This window comes from Coturnix japonica, chromosome 1 (genome assembly GCF_054131305.1).
Source record: "Coturnix japonica strain WE chromosome 1, WE-NBRP24, whole genome shotgun sequence".
In the NCBI taxonomy this organism is placed as follows: Eukaryota; Metazoa; Chordata; class Aves; order Galliformes; family Phasianidae; genus Coturnix; species Coturnix japonica.
Window position 1 is genome coordinate 61,012,180 of NC_140663.1, and position 21,586 is coordinate 61,033,765.

The 21,586-nt window shown below is 36.3% G+C and overlaps 1 protein-coding gene across 16 annotated transcripts in view; it reads right to left on the reverse strand.

Annotated features, from left to right (window-relative positions):
• Positions 1-21,586, reverse strand: part of ABCC9 (ATP binding cassette subfamily C member 9) — a 73,798-nt gene that overhangs the window by 19,332 nt on the left and 32,880 nt on the right. For 12 of the 16 annotated variants that reach the window (XM_015869338.3, XM_015869381.3, XM_015869372.3 and 9 more), the window contains 15 exons: positions 21,307-21,415; positions 20,220-20,330; positions 19,602-19,674; positions 18,411-18,516; positions 13,058-13,096; positions 11,293-11,394; positions 9,865-9,949; positions 8,443-8,523; positions 8,103-8,240; positions 7,493-7,618; positions 6,839-6,935; positions 4,933-5,180; positions 3,835-3,983; positions 3,611-3,680; positions 2,683-2,840 (listed from right to left, as the gene is read on the reverse strand). In XM_015869338.3, coding sequence (XP_015724824.1) covers positions 2,683-2,840; positions 3,611-3,680; positions 3,835-3,983; positions 4,933-5,180; positions 6,839-6,935; positions 7,493-7,618; positions 8,103-8,240; positions 8,443-8,523; positions 9,865-9,949; positions 11,293-11,394; positions 13,058-13,096; positions 18,411-18,516; positions 19,602-19,674; positions 20,220-20,330; positions 21,307-21,415 — 1,692 coding nt within the window. The remainder of the gene's footprint in view (positions 1-2,682; positions 2,841-3,610; positions 3,681-3,834; positions 3,984-4,932; positions 5,181-6,838; positions 6,936-7,492; positions 7,619-8,102; positions 8,241-8,442; positions 8,524-9,864; positions 9,950-11,292; positions 11,395-13,057; positions 13,097-18,410; positions 18,517-19,601; positions 19,675-20,219; positions 20,331-21,306; positions 21,416-21,586) is intronic. The other 4 variants (XM_015869399.3, XM_085542047.1, XM_085541971.1 and 1 more) reach the window with 1 other exon arrangement.

Here is a 21,586-nt window from a genome sequence, read left to right on the forward strand (position 1 = left end):
TAGAAGGAAATATTGGTGATAGGTGGGCATTTGGACTGGATGCTCTTGTAGGTCTTTTCCAACCTTGGTGATTCTATGATTCTATGAATCACCTCCCAGCCATCTCCATGGCTCCAGTCTTTGGCCACAGCTGAGCTTCTTTTGTCAGTAACGTCAGCAGCTGTCTCCTGGCTAAAACCCTGCTGTCAATTATAGCCAGCAACTAGCAACTCAAACTCACAGACACTCCAGTTTATTAGTATAATTAACATAACTAGCTCAGAACAGTTTGAAACTTCATAGCATATTATCTGTGGCTCTTACATCGTGTACAAAACAGAGCTTGTATGTCTGCAAGCTCATCCATTTCATCGTAAGCATATCGTTGGCCTGACAAAGATAATGCTTTTCCAAGTAAACCTTTCCTCATTTTCAGTATCTCTAAGTACAAAAACATGCTGAACATGAAATACGGCAGAGTATAACTGATCTAACTGTAGTGTTAATATTGCCCCACTGGTTGAAATAGAGATGGCACCAATAAAGAAAATATATGAATGAGAAACTAACTTCCTTATTTTCAAAACCTGAACACAGCAATGGTTTTTAAGTATAAAAGTTCCAGTCTCCTGGATCAAGAATGTTTTCCAAGGCACAGATACAAATACATCTTTCTTTAACACACTACTGTTGGCATACCAGTCAGCTGTTGAAGTATAAACAGAACAGGGGCCAGAGCATTAGATATTTAAACTCCTTATTAAAATACTACTATGTTTGCATGCTGTATTAGGTAGGCCAGCAGAAATAACTGCTCCATGATGCTGAATGTTACAATATACAGAACTGAATTTGTTGCTAATGTTTTGATGATAAATATGCTCTATTTCGGATTGATAATGGAAAATACACAGAGGGTTTTGAGAGATGTAATGGAAAAATACAAGAAAGAGTCTAAGTGCTGTAAGAAATACTGTAAATATTTGCATTTCTAAAAATTAGTGAAGCTTATATGTCTGGAAAGTACTGCATGCAAATATGTTATAAATACTGGACTAAGCTATTCATTCATCCTCCGTTTCCCAGGAATATATTTTCTACAAATAACCATTGCATTTATTTATTTCTATCATGAAGTGAAAGAACACAACAAAAACTTATATACCTTACAGGTGATTTAAAAAACTACCATTTAAAAGCATTTTTAAAAAAGCACTTGCTGATGCATGTTTTCCCAGAAAACTGTAAGGAGATAAAATGAATGAAGTTGTTATACACTTGCAACTGCAGAGCCAATGGATGCATGCGTGTGTGCACTGACCTACAGGGGTAATTCGTGCTGGCTATGTATGCTATGGCCATCAATATAGCTTGTGAAAAAAACAGTTCTGGAGATGGATAGAAAGTTTACTCACAGAGAGAAAACATAGTACATTCCAGGGCCCAAGACATCAGGCTTTGCTTCCTCTAGTGTATTTTAAGTAAGAAATTTAAACAATGTACACTGCTGTGTGTAGAAGGACAGAGTGACACTCAGAAGATCGTAATGGATTTATGAATGAAATCCAGGTTTCCTGGTTCCTTAGCTACCTTGAGACCTTGGTCTGCCCTGCACAGCATTAATTTGGAAAAGCAGGGAGGAAAGATCAAGGTTTCCACAAAATCTTAAACAAATTAAGCAAACTATTTCAGATATGAACAGTTTGTATTTTATCAATTCTGATATTATGGAGTTTTCTTATGGAAAAACATCCTTGGAAATTCTGAGAAAAGCTGGAGACAGTGAAGCTAAATTACTGCTATGTTGCTTTATGTCCCAGCTGATGCACTGATTTAAATATCAGAAATAACAGGCACAATTTTTTCTCGGGCTGCCTAAACAAGAAATCAGCGATACTGTTACATTCAGTTGAAAATCACTGTCTCTCTTAGATGGATGCTACAGAACAAGTTAATGCTTTACCATGTACCTCCTGTGGATACAGGGTCTGCAGTGACAGATGCTGTCTGGTAGGTCATTTTGGCTTCCATGCATTTTATGTCAGCAGGCACCTTGATGTGTATTTTTAAGTATCAGAATGTGGAGTAAAGCCAGCCAGACATCTGGCTTATTAAAAAAAGAAAATGAAAATAAGAAACATGACTGGGTTTAAGAAAAACGTTTGAATGACTTGCTTAAGATGTGTTAATAAACTATATATTGGCACTAAAAACAGAACTCTGAGACTCTTCTTGCTGAAACTTATGTACGCTTGAAAACCAGCCAAACCATTCTGAATATGAGATGTTGCTGTATGGTAGAAATGATGTTATGCAGATTTTTCTTTTTCCAAAGAAAAAGCAATGACTGACATTAATCCGGGAAGTTATTTTCCATTTGCTACTGACTCTAAAAAGATCAAAGCAAAACCTGTAAGCTGTCTCAGTTGACTAACAAATTTCAAGCTCATTGATCTCCATAGTGAATAGTGTACACATTTGAAGCAACTAGTTAGTTCCCAAAATACTCTATTTTTCATCAGCTCACCTGGAAATATTTTCTAGCTTATGGCTCAAACTCACACCTCAGAATCAGATACAAGACACCATGGTCACTATGACAACTTACCCCTTACAGTAGTTTCAACAACCTCACATTCCTACACAATTCTTATGTATCAACTTTATAAAAGAAATTTTTGGGGCACTTTTTTTAGTACATACTTGGAAGCAACTCTGAAGTATTTCTGGATGAAGTAAAATGCTATCCCAAGGGGCACCAGGGCAACAAGGAACCATGGAGTGGCATATGAGATCATTCCTATGGCTGACAGGCAGAGTAAAGTGGACCGGGTAAGAGACTCCAGGGTAGGAGGAATGTGCTAGAGCAAAAAGAAAAATATGTATAAGACAAAACAAACAAACAAACAAACAAACAAACAACAACAAAAAAGACAATAGTAGCACTACGTGCTTTTTCCTAGTCAGTGCCAAAGGGAAAGTGGAATTATATTTCTATAGGTTCCTTGATTCTTGCTTCCTACCAAGAGGCTGAATGTGCAGAAGTTAAAAAAAAACTTCTTTTTCTAGAGGTCAGTATTCCAAAGACCATTTCCACCTCAATCACATAACAGGGAAGAAAGTGAATACTGACGTATCAAATATTTAGAGAAACAGCATACACTTTCACAGAACCTCTCAATTTTACTTTCATGTTCCCATCACTCGTACATTCTGGATTGTTGCTCATCCAGATGTTTTGATAAATAGACACAGTGAAAGTATCCATCCCTTAACCTGAGTGCTCCAAATTTGTATATACTGCTGACAAAATGGACCATCTACTTATCTCACAGATACTCCTCATAGTAAAAGTAATATTCTATTCTCCGTTTTCCCGATTTGAACCCCAAATCTGGTGTTTTGCTAATCCAGTTCTCTTAACAGAAGCAACTAATCTGTTTTTGAAGTAATTAAGAACTAAGATCTGCTACCACTTTTAACTAGTTGCATGCCCTCATATTTTGAATTTGTCTATTATCATTTCCAGAGCTTCTATTTGCTATGTTTTTCTCTAATTAATACTTTAATGTGTTATCTTATTCACTTACAAAGCCAAGATATAATAAATAGAATACATTGATACATCTACCTGATCAATTATATTTGTATCAGCAGAAAAGCGATTCAGAATTAGCCCCAGTGGAGTCATATCAAAGAACCTGTGGAACAAATTAAAAGCAAAAAGTTATCTGGTTTGGAATTCCAATTTTGGATAAAAGTCTTAGTCAGGCAAAATGCAAGGCTGTGTACAGACATTTTCTAAAGCTAAGCAATAAGAACAAATGTGCAGGGATAACATTATTTTCGTTGTACCTGATTGGTCCAAGGATGATTTTATTGAGGAGATTATGATGTAGATTTTTGGCTGCTGTGAGGCCCATCCACTCCACAGTCAGGGAAGTGATGAGACATAGGACAATTCCTGCTCCAGAGAGGATGCTGAAGACAGCTACATGGTAAGTCTAATAAAATGACAAAAATATCAGACATAGATGTAAATACTAATGTTTTTTTACTGTAAATTTCCCAAGGTACTGCTCTTTGGAACTACTACCTCATACCAAATAGCTGTTATGTCATATTGCAAATGCTTTGTTATTATATTAATATCATTATTGGGGAAATAAAAAAGTTATCTTGGAACTGAGATACATCAAGTTCACATAATTAGAATATCTGTCAGTTTCAAGATCTCTCAAACTACTGGTAAGTATCCTTCAAGACCCTGAAGTAATAAAACTAGGAAGGTAGACTAGCTGGGTAAATACAAAATAAATACAGAAGTGTGTGAATGATTAGTCAAGGAGCTCGGACAACCAGGGTAGAACCTCTCAAGAGCTTGAGGCACTTTGGAGACTTTGGAAACTTCCACATTATTAAATTCAAACACTACTAAAATTCTCAGAGCAAATCAAATTTCCAATCAATCTGCCAGGCTATAAAACACTTAAGACTTCTAAAAAAATCACCAGATGGATTTTGATATTTGCAGACTAGTCAAATTTACAGCAATAAACATACCCTATTTCAGTAGTATACCTGAAGACTTCTTTTTTTATTATTTTTGACAGGCCGTAAGTGGATAGTTAGTACTTACTTAGAAAAATGGAGTAATTGACATAAGTATTAAAAAATTTAGATGAAAAAGTTTGGTATGAGAGTGCCCATTCTTCAACTATTTTCCTAACCTCTGCTTTTGGTTCTGTTTAGTCATTTTGAAAAGACTGATAAAGTTTGAATTGCCTTATATTTTTGCATTAATTACTCAGTGCATCTAATGATTGATTTTATGATATCTATCTGTCTTTCCAGTCCAAATGGTTTTGACATAACAGCAAACAATTACTTTAGAACATTTTCTCTCTCTCTTAAAGATTATGCTTTTCTGTCAAGCTCCAAAGTATGACCTACCTTTTCTGCGCTCTGAACATCATCAGCATTCCTGAATTCATTTACATTGTCCATGGATGTCCATGTAGCAAGCCAATAATCTATAGCCACTATAACTGAGTGTTTTAACAACTTTGAGAAAATCATCAGAAAGAGCAAGAAAAATCCTCCAGATGTTAGATATCTCCAGCAGGTTTTCCATGGCATCTTTGTTCGGAGCCTCAAGACAGTTGACATGTTATCATCTTCATCTTCTTCCTCTTCTTCCTCTGTGACACGGATATTTTATCAAGTTAGCTTGGATTCAGTACAATTATATATGGTTTTACTGTATGTGGTTGACATTTTTTCTATGAATTTTACTTCTTAATGGCAAAATTAAACTTATCATTTGAAAAGAGAAAATGCTCTAGACATATCTTCTTAAGGCCTCACCTACGGTCTTTAAGTAACCTATAGACTGTCTTTGACAAGATACAGTTTTGCTAATCAAATATTTTTATAACTAAAGTCTTTATTACTGACTGTATTAATAGTGGAGACTAGGTCTTTTCCAACCAGTTCTGCCTTTGTTGTACTGTCAGTAGAATTCTTTGGGTTACATGAAAGACTACAGAATGCTCACTCAAGTTTTCCAATCAAGACTCTCTGTCATCTGTTGCATTAAGAATTTCTAGTCTTGCTTTATTTAGAGGTACTTCAATTTTGTCTATTTACAAGACCTACCATTGACTGTATAATAGCTTTCACATCATATGAAATACAATTGATGGCAGTCTTCTGCTATAGAAAATATATATTTCATATATGCGTAAATATTACCATTAATATTTTCTCAAAATAAAAAGAAAATGCATCTGACAGTTTTGCAGGCCACACTTAGAGAAGAGAAATGATTACCTTCTCTTGCTTGATAGCTGTAAACTATTGTTGTAGTTGTAAATGCAACTCTTGGCAGCCCTAAGCTGACATACAATTTACATCTGACTTTGAACATTAAAAATGAATCAGCAAGTATTTTCTTCAAGTTGTTATCATTATTATACACTTTTGAAATGTGTATACTTCTTGGGACACAGAGACTTTATGTACTTTCCATAGGTCTCATAATAAGTACTGGATGATCTAGAATGTATTGTCAGGTTATGTTTTAGCCCTGAAGTTACTGATGTGCATTTTATAATCTTAATGATGTCTAATTTTGGAGGCATTCTATGGACTGTAAGGACACATCCTTCTTCCCTGCGTTTTCTATCTCATTCCAAAAAGAGATAATGCCTTCCAGTTTCTGAGATTAGGTTGTTGGCAAGGCTTTCCTGTATAGAGGAGCTTGAAAGTGACCTCAATTTAAACTCCACCAAGCATTCAGCTGATAAAGTGTACTGATGATTGCACATAGTAAGAGGTGTTCTGCTCAGATCTGCCAAAGAACTAAGACACTGTAACATTTCCATCTCAAGGACTTTGGTATCCAGCTCTGCCTATTTCACAGTGATTGGGAATCTCTTCAAAATGCAGCTGTCCAAGCCCCAGGGACCTATGACATAAATGGCAATCTGTCGTGAATTTTGCCAGATTAAACACAAGGAACAATAAGGAGCCTGCAAATAGCCAATCTGCATTCCACAGTCATTCCAGCCAACACTGACATGAGACTGCCTGTGATTAATGCTCCCATTAAGAGGAAGCCTGTAGTTCACCTTTTCCCTGGCACTATCCAATTGTTTCTTAGAACTAATTTCTCCATTTACACCTGGTGTGGCATTCCAAGGATGTTCTTGATGGGTTGTGTTGCTAGCTGCAGATATCCAGCCTCTCACCAACATCTTCCTATTTTATTGCTATGAACTGCCAGGATTGGATATTCAAGTGGAATAGCAATGATATACATGACAATAGAATAAATAAATGAAATGATAGAACATACCTTCATCTTCATCTTCCAGTTGTGCTTTGGATTCCCTGGGGTACATGGCCCTTCTAAGAGTTTTTCTCTCCAGAGTAGTCTGGTCAGCTTCCATATCCTGTAATAAGAAAGCTTAAAGATGTAAATAAGAAATAAATAAAATAAATAAGAGTGCTGTCTGCCACTGTGTTAGCACTAACATTAACCTCAAATAGACTTTATTTGGACCAGTTAGGCCACAGAATACAAAATCACAGTATTTAAGGATATATCTTTTAGAAAATCCCTCTTTGTCCACTTTATTCCTTCTGTTTTACTTGCTCATTTGGGCATGATAAAACCTTTTAAAATAGTTATTAGGGAATCCTAAATGATTATGGCAATATTAGAACGTAAGGCTAAGAAAGAATTTAGGAATCCCTTAACCTGCCCCTTGCTGAAATAGATCAATTGGGTACAACATTCCAAAAAGATGTTAAGCTAATGTGTTCTTAAAAACTGCTCATGATGGATGTACCACACACATCCCAGACAATCTATTCCAGTCCTTTAAGCTCTTCAGAGATCATGTATTTTTTCTTAGCGCCTAGTTCAAAAATTTCTTCCTGAGATGTTTTGTTTTGTTTTGTTTTTATTTAGCTGAAAACTATTTCCTTGCCATCCCTGCCTGTTTACCTTTTCCAATTCTTGATCCTGGCGATTCATCAAAGTTTTCCAGTGTTCATAGAGCTCAACATCATTGTTTTGGATATCCTTGAGAGTCCCTTCCCTAAGCACCATTCCATCCTTCATTGCTATGATCTAGGGGAAAAAGCATCCAGTAGGTCCAGTCAGCAACATATATAGCATATATATGTATAGCATAGTCACAGATGTGGATTTCACAGTGTTTGGTGTATTCAGTGTTTAATAATACTTTTTAAAGTTTATTGGCACAGCTCATAAACTGAAACTTCTATAAGCCAAGCTTATCTGTACTTGTAAAAAACCAAGGATAAGTCATAATAAGTTATAGTCATGATTGCAATTGAGTCACAATTCTCTGGTGGTTTTAATTAAAAAAAAAAAAAAAGACAAAAGAAAAAATAAAAAATAAAATGCTTTTCGTATTGTAAGATCCCTATTTTGTAATGTTGCAATTAGACACGTGGTATATAGATATATATAAAATTAAGGGGAGACTCTATTATCAAAAGTAGTAGTAGATTTGTTAAGCACTTACAGTACTAACTTCAAATATCTGTTGTTCATTACCAAATCTGCACCATGACATCTCTTCCCTTACCCAGTCAGCATGTGGTAGATACTGTAACTTATGCGTCACCAGAACAAGAGTCCTCTTGTCTTCTTGAAGAAACTTCAGAATCCCTTCCTGCATTAAATGATCACTTAAGTGAATGTCCAGAGCAGAGAATGGGTCATCCTGCAATCAAATAATAAAAAAAAGAATAGGATTTTACAAAATGTATATTTTTAATTTCAATAATTCTTTCAAAATGTAAGGCATTTGTCATTACTAATGTTTCAACTTTTTCTAATAATTAAGACCTAGTCAAAGGGCTACAGGATGAAACAGTGGGCTAGAATCCATTATTCACGATCCATATGAAAAAGAAAAATCTTACCAAGAAGACAATGTTCGTGTTCTGATAGAGTGCTCGAGCCACACAGATTCTCTGTCGTTGACCACCACTTAAATTAATCCCCTAATGAATGTAATAGATCAGATATACAGAACTGTGAATAAACATTATGACAGGAATTGGAAAATATGAGTTTTTTACAATTATACAGTTCCAATAAAAATCAGTGGTTAGTTAAATTGCTAATCCTGTTGGCAAACAAACACAATCCTCTCATAATAGTCAAAGTGACTGTTCATCAACTAATCTTGGATAAGTATGAATTATGAAGGGCTTCTCTAAGCATACTGTGCTTCTTAGATTGCAAAATCCAACTAATACTAGCATCAAATTCTGCAAGCAAAACTTGGGAAATTATGATCAAAATGTCACCTTGGAGATACCGGTGAAAAAGGAAAAAAGGTTTTCAAAATGTTGCTTAAAATGTCAATAAAATGAAAATCAAGGTGCAGCTGTTTAAAAGGAGCACATTAATGTTGTTTGTTTGTTTGTTTCTCTGCTTTTCAAGAGTTTCTCAACCATTAAAATGGCACTTTTGCTTCAGGCATGTCTACTGTATAGTTCAAGGATGAAGTGCCTGCCACTCATGCATGACCCTGAGCTGTTAGTAAACTTGTTAGTTTTTGTACCAAGACCTCTGCTATAGCTGCACGGGGCTCAATCTTGTCTAGATGCTCAAATATTTAATAAAGGATATTCGATCAAGACTTTTATGGCCATGTATGCCGTGTTGGGATACCAGAATTTGCTTTTTAAAATAAAGTCGTTCAACACACATTCAGAGTACAGTTGAGATGGGCTTGACAAGATTTTGAAAATAAAGCTCTTCTGGCTTAAGATCAGCGCCAAGTAACCCTGTCTTCCTGTAGGACCCTGCACACAATATGAGCCTTCTTCATGGTATCTTACAACAGCAGCACTCTGCTATACAAACACGCTATAAAAGGGCCATTTCCCCCCTCACTTTAAAGCCTATTTATTCTGTTACTGATGGCTACCACTGTAGGTTTCTTACACAGTGAACAACAAACTCACTGAAATAAGTCCAGTATGAATCTTTCCCAGTTTTCTTATGAAATTTGCACAATCCTCTTCCCTTGAGGATCTCTGCTTTCCACAATGTATCAAAACATGCAGTGCAGTCATTCCGTGGCACAACAAAAAGCAACATATGCTAAATACGGGGGCAAAATGTAATCTCTTAAATGAAAGACATTGTTTAAATTAATACTGTCCTCTCCAGATAAGAGATCACAAAACAATATTGTCTGGTGTCATAACACCTTTCTCAGTGTCACGATTCCTAGAACACTGTAGTAGCTCATACAGAACAGATGAGTAGCATCAGGGAGACTCTTCTTAACACACAGATTAAGCAAATATGAAAGCCTTCAGGTCATTTACCCTTTCTCCAATTTCGGTTTGATCACCAAATGGTAGTAAGTCAATGTCAGGCTGCAGAGAACACGCATCTGTAACAGCTTTGTACCTATAAAACCAATATGATCATTACAATTATTTAACTAGCCACATACTTCATTAACACAAAAACCCTGTAGGTCAAATTTCCTGCTAAGTTACTATGGCTCTGTGATCTTTGGATAATTGCAAAAATAAGTAAGTCAAAAACACTGTAAAATTCACATACGTATTTATTGGAGATCTTCACTGGCAAGTTTACTTTAAAAAAATTCAGTTACCTCAATTACTGAGTATGTTCTTCCTCACCACTGAGCAGTTTTGTTGGACTCTGGAGTATTTGAAGGCATTTTTCAATAAGTTATTTTTCTTCCCCTTTTAGGTGCCTCTTTGCTTCAGTGTGATATTAAAGGGCAAAGGATCCTTACCGTGCTTCTGATCTTTCCAGAATCAGAAAACCACTCAGAAATATTTGAAATTTGTTGTGAATTTACTAGGCTTATGGGGTGTCTCAGGTCATCTGAGGTCAGAATATTCGAGTGGTGTAATTCAGCTTTGCCCCTTTGATATGAATGAAGTTAGGCTGATGAACCGAAGAATCTAGTCCCTGACATTCTGGAAGCTTATCTGGATTTTGAGACATTTCTTTACTTTTATTAAATAAGAACGCAACCAAGCAGCTTATCAAAGAAAACACTGAGAGGAATGAAATGTATTTTTAAGAATTTAAAACAAAGTTAGTATTGCTTTGTTTTACTGAAGTCATTTTTTCCACTACATTTGTTATCTGGCCTTTTTGGAAGGATATATGACACAAGTACTGGATAGGCAGAACAAAAACCACATCTCAGCTTTTACATTCCTTTCTCCTGTACTTCTACATGAAGAATTAAGGTTATTTCTTGGAGGCACCCATATATACATAGGTGCACTGTTTTGGTCAAGTGAGTGCTCCAGCAAGCTGATCACAGCAGGATAAGGACATAAATTCTGTGGAAACATGCCTTGTATTTCTGTTTCCAGCATCCTCTGACAAACTCAAGTTCCATTAAAAGAAAAAGCAAGGCTGGATAAGGCCCTGGGCAACTTGATTTACCTTTGATGTCCCCATTCATTGCAGTGGAGTTGGACTACATGGCCTTCAGAGGTCTCTTCCAACTCAAATGATTCTATGATTCTAAAAATATGTCACCAGCATCCAAAGATGGGTTTCATCTCACATAAGTTTAGCTGCTTGAAAAATGTTCGTATGGCTTCTGTTGTACCCACAACTGCCACTTCTGCCATGTGATTCCTCACACACATCCACATCTTAGATACTCACTACCAGAAGAAGTCAAAGCACCTTAAAGGAAGCAGTCAGGGTTTCCTGTTTGCTTGTTTGTTCATTTCTGTGACTGGATTGATATTTACCTCTGTTTATTAAATGGACTCCCAAAGATAATGTTTTCCTCCACTGTTGCGTTCAACAGCCATGGCTTCTGAGCTGCATAAGCCACTGAGTATCTGTTTTTACTGTAGATAAAAAAAGAGCATTAGCAAAAAGCAAAGCACCCGCATTATGAAGTGTCTGAGAATCAGGAAATTATATGTGTTCATAAAAAATACAGAGAAACACATAGACAAAGCAGTTGTTACAGAAGTGAAGGGAAGAACTGCAAATGAGCTGCTTTTGTTAGGGCGGCACCCACTCTCTCTGCTGGTGGCACAGTCTATATCCTATGTTATCCCATGTACTCTATTCTGCTGTAAATGGCTGATACCTACCTCAACTGAGTAAATGCAATTTCAAACCAAAAGAGAATTACAAATACTCAGAATAATTATTGCAAAGAAAAACAAAAAAACAAAAAACAGATTATTTCTTTCTTTTTTCTCCAACTTTAGAATAGGTAATGAAAAAGCATTGTTCAAATGTAATCAGTATCCCTGACTCACTGTTTTCTGAAATTTTAGATTATTGTACAAGGCTGCACATACGAAATACGTTTTCTTTTGGTTTTTTTTTTTTCCAGGTAATATTTTTTTCCTCTAAGCCTATTAGTTGCTCAGTGACTGACTTGGTAGTGGCAGAGAAGACAGCTCCATACATTCTTGGAAGGAATCATTAGGCATGGTAGTGATGGGCTGATGATTAGACTTGATTATCTAAGTGGTCTTTTCTAACCTTAATGATTCTGTGTTTCTACGATTACAGTATCCCAAGTACTTACCAGACTTACTTTTAAATGTGTTTAAAATTCTCATAAAAAAGGTAAGAATAAAGAATATTCTATATTTCTGTCTGTTTTGTGTACTGAGGCAAAATTTTTATGTAATGTCAGACCTCTGATATGCTGAGATGTGTGAGGAAGCATTGTTAATGTCTTGTAAATCTAAACACCTGTCTTTCTTTTCTTTGACTGTATTGCTTCAAAACAAATATTTGATTCAATTTTTAAGGTAAGTATCCAGGATTTGGTATTGAGAGAGAGGGTGCTAGGGTATGAGTAATAGCTGGTTAGAAACAGTCAGTAGTATACCAAAATTTTAGCAGTTCATAGGCATTTCAATATGGACTAGCATGAAATATGTCAGATATCAAATAATGGTGTGAGTCCCAACCACAGCTATCTGTGCCACTACTTGTTTGCCATTGATGGCACATCTTTTTGATTTAGCTCGCCCTTCTTTTAAACCTGCAGGCCATCTCACAGAAAGCAGGGCTGGAATCACAGGCTAACTTCAGCCAGACCACAACCAGCTCCCTTTGCACACTGTGTGCCTTGCTCCATCACACAGCTGCCAAGCTGGGTCTGCAGCAGCACAAAACCCAGTGCTGAACAGAAGATATGCACATGGGCGGGTATATGTAATGATGATTGTCATCTTGAGGCCCTGCCTTGTGAGACATGGAGCACAATGAATTCCCAGTGATATCAAATATGAGATGGATGTGCTCAATATCTTTCAAGCAAGACTTTGGCCTTTCTGAGGTGCTGGACTTGAGACTGAGGTAGTGGTACAGTGGCTGGGAAAGATCGGGATCCACTGGATTTAGCACAATCTGCCAGTTATTTCTATAGTAAATGATTATCAACAGGAAGGAAACAGAGATGGCTGAAGGGTACATAGATGAAAGCTTGAGGAAATTCTGAAAAATGAGTGCATTATGATACACTAAAAACAGAGATAATACCTTCTGGATGCTTCAAAAGAAGGCTCAGTTTCATTTACACTGCAAGTTACGGTAAATGACATTTAGTAAGCAGAAAACACAGAGAATAGCTTATTGTGTAAATTTTACATACAGGGAACTGTAGCTAAGTACATATTTAAGAATGCAACTTCAGTTTTTGTGTGTGTTGTTATCTTTCAAAGAGAAAATAAACATGGTTCAATCAAAAGCATAGAACTTTTGTAAACACTACATCTTTATATCTGTTGTGCATGGTAGTTAAAACTGTGTTGTTAGAAAACTCATTAACAATGAAAAATGTGTCTTATAATCTGTTCAGCCTGACATTGTTAATGTTGCATAGGCATATGAAAGACTGACAGGCAATAATTCAGCTTCTTCATACTGTTCCACCAATGACCCGTGGAAACTGGCAACAACTCTAATGACAGATTTCTCCTGCACCAAAGAGAAGCTCTGCAGATATAATTCTGCATGGTGCAGGTGACACATTTTTGCTTTTGAACCAAAACAAATTCTGAACTGCTTTGTAGCAGAGAGATGTCATCAAGCTATGCATAGCACTGCAGCGCCTAGACTTTTATGAGGTCAGTCTCTACTTCTTAAGGATTTTCAAGAACATGCACATTCACTGACATGAATGATTTGTAGTGTCCTGTGCCCAGTAACTGACTTATTAACAGTGTCAAGGGCGTGGGATACTAGCTGAAAGAGTTCTAGACCAGCAATTATGATTGCTGCCAGGAATGATAGCACATCACTGCAACTGCAAAACCTTAAAAGAGAAACTATTTACCAGGTGAATGGAAATTGGCTAGAGAAAGAAAGGACTAAGAAAATGATATTATTGTGTTATTTGTCTCACTTAAAACAAACAACCAAATGAGCAAAACAAAGAAATCCTCTTTCCAAATCTACAAACCCTCCAGATTAAATACTTCATTACTGCAATGGAAATGTCTGCTAGCCTGTTGGAATACCATAACTGCATCTGCGCTCATAAACAGAGGATCCAAGTCTTGTAGAGGGCAGAAAAACTCTAATAGCAGAGCACTTACTGTGCCAGACTAACACAGTAAGCATCTTCTCAAAGTGCCAGAATTGGGACATGTTGCTTTCTGTGCTGTACATCAGCTCTCTAAGAACTCTGATGATTCAGGCTTCTTTAAGTGCACCAATTTCTTCATGCACCAATTGCCACAAAATATGTTTGATCAGCCCTGCTGATTATCTCAGAAGAGTCAGGGAGGCACAGAAGGAAGCACAAAACAGATATTGCTTCATAAAAGTTGATCCTTCATCAGAAAAGCTTCCCACCTTCTCTACAGTGGAAAAAAGTTCAAGGGAAGCAGAAAATGAAGACAAATGAGAGAATAAAGAGAAATCAGAATTTAGGTCAAGCCAAACAAAAAAGAAAACCTAAACTTCCTCTATTAAAAGAGCACAGACTTTTACACTTACAACAGTGCATTAAAATAGTGGAGAAAGAAAGTGATAATGTTTTCATGAATGCTTCTGGGGATGACTTCAGAAGTAAAATTTAGGAAAAAGCAAGAACAAGCCCTACAAAACACCTTAAGATTCCTCATGAGTATTATGTTTGTCATTATGATCTTATAGATAGCTTATCTGAATGAGCAAGAACAATCTTTAGAATCTTGATTCCTTAAACTCTTCTTCCTTGGATAGACATTTTTCATTGCACGCTTGATGATTACACTTCAGTTTTCTTGAATTCTGAGTTCTGTGAGAACCCACATTTTCTAATAATCCCACTAATAAACATATGCAAGGGGATTAAGTATTTGGTTTTGTGCTTTCAGTAGAATTCAGAAGGGTGATGCAATAGCAGGGCATGGGAGAGGGATGAATCTGAACCTTCTGAGATTTCTAGAGATTTTCTTTGCCTGCTAGCATTAGTAACCTTGAACCTTGGTTCAAATTTCTTTATTTATTAAGTATGGCTATCTATACTGATTTTTATTCTGTACTATAAAATATACCACAAAATGAAGTATGATGATTTTCAGTCTGAAGTGTTAAGAAAAACCTGTATATGTGGACTGATTATATTTTCAGCATATAAGCTGATCTATTAGAAATGTACTTAAGTCAAAGCTTTGAGGAAAAGTAAGATGGAAAAAAAAAAAAAAAAGAAAGAAAGAAAAAGAAAAAGAAAAAAAAGAAAAGAAAAAAGAATTTGGTTGGAATGTTGGCAATGTGTGATAGCTCCATGTATTTTAAAATAGAGTAATGCTTGTCTGACCAGGCCCAGAATCCCTCAGCCTACACAGTGAGTATGGAGGAAAAAAAAAAGGAATATAAAGTCACTAGGATACCATTGTAATGGTGGAAGATATGATAGATACAATTTCCTTTACTAATACAGGCAAGAGACCTGAGGCAAGACAAGGACTGAGCTCTACAGAGATTCTATCCAGCAGATTGGAATAGTTTTATCTAACTTCTAGTTTTTGAACCAAGCCAAAGCAGTAAGACAGCACTAGTAGATATACTGACTTCATCTACTGCTGTCTATATGGCTAACAATGTATCTGTCCATGATGATTGCATTCCAGTGTTTTCTATGAGTTATAGTGTTTGCAGTCTTTTGGTAGGCAGACGTACTTGGTGATCCTTCTAGGGAAGTGATGTCTTTTCTTAATTTTCTTGAAGTATTCCATAGCTAGCATGCAGAACAAGCCATTTGGGAGGATTTATTTTCTTCAGTAACTTTAGTTTTCCGTGGTTATCATACACAGCAACGTGTTTGCACAGGAACCAGTTCAATGGGTGGAAGATGTAACCCAAGTGAAAGGCCTTCCATTTTGCTACTCTTCTCCCTTTAACTGTCTGAGAATAGGGTCCTGACTCTGGCTTGGGCTGCAAGAGAAGAATACGTCTCTCTACATAGTCCCCATATCCATCCCTTAGATCTGAAATGGGCATGGCTGAATCACTGAATCCAGATAACCACATTCTTCAGTGTTGAAGAACTCTCTCTAGCTGATTGTTCACCAGGAAAAGAAAAAGCCACTTCCTTGTCTAACATTTGCAATGTCTCATGTAACTGGCAAGAACTGAGGTCTGGCCTGTAAGGTTGGTTCTGTTCATAATTTCACATACACTTTCTTTCTCCAACACAGCAGAATGATGACAACTCATGCAATAGCATGTACAGTTCTTACTGCAGCTAATCACAAGAGCAACAGGGCATTCAAGCCTCATGATGAACTTTCACAATAATAAATTATAGGATCGCTTCAGTATTAACAGCGGCTGAAGTCTGATACATCATTACTATACTGTATTGTTACACTTGAATTCACCTAGACTGCACTTCATACCTGGATCAATAGCTACATTATTCATGTGTGTTGAATCTCATGGAGAGGGATCTAATGGAGTAAACAAGACCTTTACCATGTAAAGGATAGGGTCCACTTACTTAGGTAAATAACTAATAACTAAAATTAAGCTCTCTGCCAGCAGTCTGAAATTATCAGCAAAAGCCATGCTTGCATCAGCTATAACATGATACCAAATTATGGATTACAATGAAAAAGATACTCAGGAAGCCTGAGACACTAGCAAAAACTTGAGTTTCTCATTTGGTTATGTGCAGACTGCTTGCTAGCTGACATTGTGATCCTACCCTCTTGAACACTGTGAAGTTTCAACATTATTTCATATTTTTTACGTAGTGTCTTTCAATGATTGCTCTGTTTCTCTAATCTAAGATTTCATATCCTTCCATAGGAACTGAGTCTCTCAAACACATTAAAAACCAGTTGTGAGAATAAGTTATATCCACGCTCTTCTGATTTCTTTCTTTTTTTTTTTTTTTCTTTTTTTCTTAATCTACTCAGGAAAAAATCCACCTCATTATGAGGTCAATGTTTCCATGATATATCTCAAAGAAATTAACCGTGGCAAGTCACATATTCTTTTTTCCATCAATGCTGAAGTTTGCATGTGACTGCACTGAAGTTAGTCTTGCCTTGGCTCCAACTATACCTACTACTCCAGTGAGATCATATGTTTAGAATAGCCAACAGTGAAATACAGCTAGAGAACAAGAAAACGGCATGCATACTAACACAGGAAAGCAAAAATATCCAGCTTTCAACATTGCTGTAAGAAAAAAGATGATGATACAGGTTCCTTACTTTAATAAGGGGATGGGGCAAAAATAATATTGGCCTCTGTGACTAAATTCATCCTTTCAACCAAAAGAGCTATTTAGGAAGAGTTTGGCTTGGTAAATTCAAGGAAACAAAACTGATCTTTAAAACCAGAGAAAAAGTCTTTGAGTTACAGCACATCTCTTCAATAACCTCTATGTAGCCTAAGCTGGAAAGGAGGTTGCTGTCTCACTTAGCTTCCATAGTTCTCATGCGCTGACTCTGAATTTATGTAGAACTGGAGAACTGACTCCATCCACAATTGCCTCCTCAACAACATCTTTTTCAGAACCTTTGCTTTTTAGTATTCAGCACCCTCAGTCTGCTTTCTGTGTGCATACTGTGAAGAGTAGCACTGAATCAAACAAGTGAGGCTTGGGCAGATATCAGGAGACATCATTGCACACATTTTATTACTTAATCCTTTTATTTCTTTCTGCTAGCAGAGTGGTAAAGTAAGTCTTTCCCATATTTCAGTACACCAATAACACCTCTCAACTGAAGAAGCTCCACCCTGTAATTCTCTCACCTATGTACAGTTGCAGCACAACAAAGCCAATTTAACAATCTAGGTGTGAATACAAATCACAGCATCAGTTTTCCTTTCACATTGGTTTATTCTATCATCCCTCCAGTGCTTCTTGAAGAATCTCATTATTGGCACGACATGAGGTGAAAATATTATGTAAAGTGTTACTAGACAACAAACCCTTCTGATGAAACACAGCAGATTTATTGTTCGTACTGCATGGCTGTTTTTTTGTTTTTGCAGCAAGACTTCCTTTACATATAATGACTACTGCAAATTAGAGCTGACTCAAATCACAGAAGGTCGTTGGATAACATTCTGTTCTTTCTATGTAAAATATTCTTTCTATTCAGGTCATCTGCTAGGGCCAGTATATTAGATATTACCAGACTAGATTTTTTCCCTTCCTAAGACACTCTACTTTACCTACTCTGACTCTGCTCTACCTGCTATGAGACATGAACAAAACAGCAATGAAAAGCATAAGTAGCTGATGATGCTTTTCAGAGAAGATCTAGGTAATGCAGACAGGTAATTCTTTAACAAGCAGTTCTGAGGCATGAAGTTTACATTTCCCACAGCAAAATCCAACTTCTCCTTCTTTACTGAAAACAACAGTTAGTTGCTATGTGATACATACTTGCTCCAGTGCACTTTTCCCTCCAGTGTCTGCATCTCTCCTAATATAGCGAGGAGAAGTGAGGACTTGCCGCAGCCAACTTGACCCACAATCATTGTCATCTGACCTATGACAGTGATAAAAAATGTATTATAAAAACACCCCAAAACATAAATAAAACAGGAAAAAACAAAAAAACAAAAAAACACATTCTTCTCAACTTTACAAGACATAGCTAGATTCCATTCCACAGGACATGAGATTGTTTACACCCACTGTGTAACCAAACAACATTGCATCTATTCATTCATGATATATACTTTAATGGAAAGTACAATTACACACTAAGCTCCAAAAGGATGAAAATATTGTTTTGACATGTATTATCTGCAACTGAAAGATCCACTATTTTTTCTCCTTTGCTGTACTATTCCTTCTTCCAGGCACTGTTTTCCTAACTGCAGTTCCTTCTTACAGTGGCAATAGGAATTTTACATTCACCATCACCACCATCATCAAAATAAAAAGTAATAGTTTTCATACTTGTTATGTAGGTCTTCCAAAACAAAACCATAAATATGTGGAACTCCTAGCCAAAAAATGTCGTGGAGGCAATAAGCTTACAACGGGCAAAATTAACAACTTGAAAGATAAATTCATTAAAGATTCTTTGACAGATCACGGCAGGAAGGTCAAGGAATGCACTGAGATGAAAATAGTTCTATACTGGGAAACTGTAATATTGAAGAAAGGCAGAAAAAGTCTGCTATATGATTGCTGTGTCCTTGTGTGCTAATTTTTGCCTGCTGCTTGGAGCAAAATCCTGGACTAGATGGACTCGTGGTCTGAATGAATCTAGAATTCTCTCTCTCTTTTTTATTTTATTTTAACTCTTTTCTTCAAAATAATAACACAATTTTCTGCAACTATCCTTTTAGTATTTATTCTTAATGTTTATGTTCTTTCTGCCTTAATATAATATGAAGAATGTAAGTATATGAAAAATATGTAATTTTTTAATTATTATTTAAAGCATTCTAGGTTAACAGTGAAGTTACATACCCAATATAGTTCACAACCTTGTTTAACTTTTGATTTTCTTTTTCTTTTTTTTTTTTTTAAGTGTTTTTGTGCTTTTAGTAATGTTAAGAAATTGAATTAGTAGCAATCTGATATAATGTATTTCATATTTAAGACGCGCTTTTATCCTACCTGTTGGGATTCTGATATTTATATTGGACAAAGTAGCTAAACCACTTCCCCATGAAAAGTATCCATTGGTCACCTGCAAAGAAATTATCACATATCATATTGCTTTGTTTGTTTGTTTGTTTGTTTGTTTTTGTTTTTTTGCATACCTTCCTTGGAGTTAACAAGAAGCATTATTTGCATAAATGGAAATGTATGGGGGAAAAAAAGTCCAAAATGACTTAAAATAATGTAATCATAAGTTATAGTTCATAATAAATGACAGAAAATGACATAAAAGTTTTGATCCTGATTCTAAGAGTGAGAGAGAAGAAGGGAAACTCTAAACAATCTCTTCATTTCTGAATATGGGATTCTCTAGTTTTTGTTCCTTTATGCTCATGAAGCCTCTTATTCCCGAGAAGATAAGGAAGCACTATAAAGAATTGGTCTGAAGAGAAGCCTTCTCATTCAGACTTTATTTTTGTTTTAAGTGCTAATTTATTTAGGCATTTTTGGCTTGTTCTTGAATTGGACAATTTTCCTTTGGAAAAGCAGCAGTAATTGCACTCTCTCTGGTACTGTTGTAGGACCGAGCAGAAGAACCTGCTTGGAAAGTATGTACTGATGTTTTCAGACCACCTTGATTGCAATATCATCTGTCTCCACAGGACGTGTTTGCCTTCTTGATGACTGTTCATAGTTTTCAAGCTGATACCTCAATGGCTGCCTCCTGTTGATGGCCTTTGTGTGCTACATCATGAGGAGAAAGAAAAGAGAAAAGTTGGAACTTGCAAGAGAGAACAGCATTTGGTTTCTTAGCAAAAAGAGAATCTGTTTCCATTTCTTTCACCATTCTTGATCACAAGAAGAAAATGCTTTTCACTATCTGTCTTGTACATTCTGTAAAATTTTAAATATTCTTAATTGAAGCATGGGGATTGATCTTTTGATGTTTTCCCATGCATAACCAACTCAAATTTCAGCTTCCTCAGCCTCTTCAAGCACTAGGTAGGCCTGCCTTACCTGAGGTAGCTTCAAACAGAGCTGTGTCAGTAAAAGTGTAATGACATATAGAGCTACCATCCTAGTTCTTTCTTGCTTTTGTCAAATTCTAGTCACATTTGAAATTATATAATCAGTTTTAAGCAGCTGAGTCAGCTAGATTTAGAAAAACTTTGAAGGGTTTTCCCAAATTGTGTGGGTTTTTTTTGTTTTTTTATGTCTGTTTTATTTATGTATTTAGGTTGGCTGGTTGGTTTCTGGCTAAAATGACTCCTCAAATTTTACTCAAATTCACTTGTGTTTAGCACCCCTAGAAAAAAAACACTATGGAATGAATTTCTATTCCACAAACTTTACTGTTGTTTTTCCAGTCTCCAGTTCTGAATTTCCTAGGGCAGGAAGTGTTCCTGCTTAAAAATGTCTGACGTACCATGATACTGACAATATACACTACAATCCACATAACCACATTTGAATTTGAATCCCCACAAGTAAGTGTGTTCTGGCATTTTTATTACTACTAGCAGTTCTGTAGAGCTTCAATGTGTTTGAGGACTCTTCATGCCATAGAAACACAAGTCCCTCAACAGAAGAGGCAAAACTGGTCAAGAACAGAGTCAAGCAAGAACCCCAAACTCCTCAGCACCATCAATCGGGCATTTGCCTCATACTGGTCTGTATGACCTCTCTGCTTTGAAATTCATTGTCATAAAACAGAACTTACAAGTCCTGTGTGCTTCTTACAGGATTCATAAGCTACAGAATTGTCCCCACCTCTCCAGCTGTCATCTCCAATCTCATCACTGAGGAGAAACTCATTCAGCTTCTGTACACTTTAAAAAAAGCAAACATGGGATGGTTAAATAAACCCAAGTTACTAAGGGTACATTTCCAGTTATCTGCAGCCAAGACAACAGGATACACCCAAAAGTTTTCCAAGAAAAGTTGCAAGATACATTCCTCTGCCTATTGGACCATCGTGTTACCCAAGTACAAAATTATAT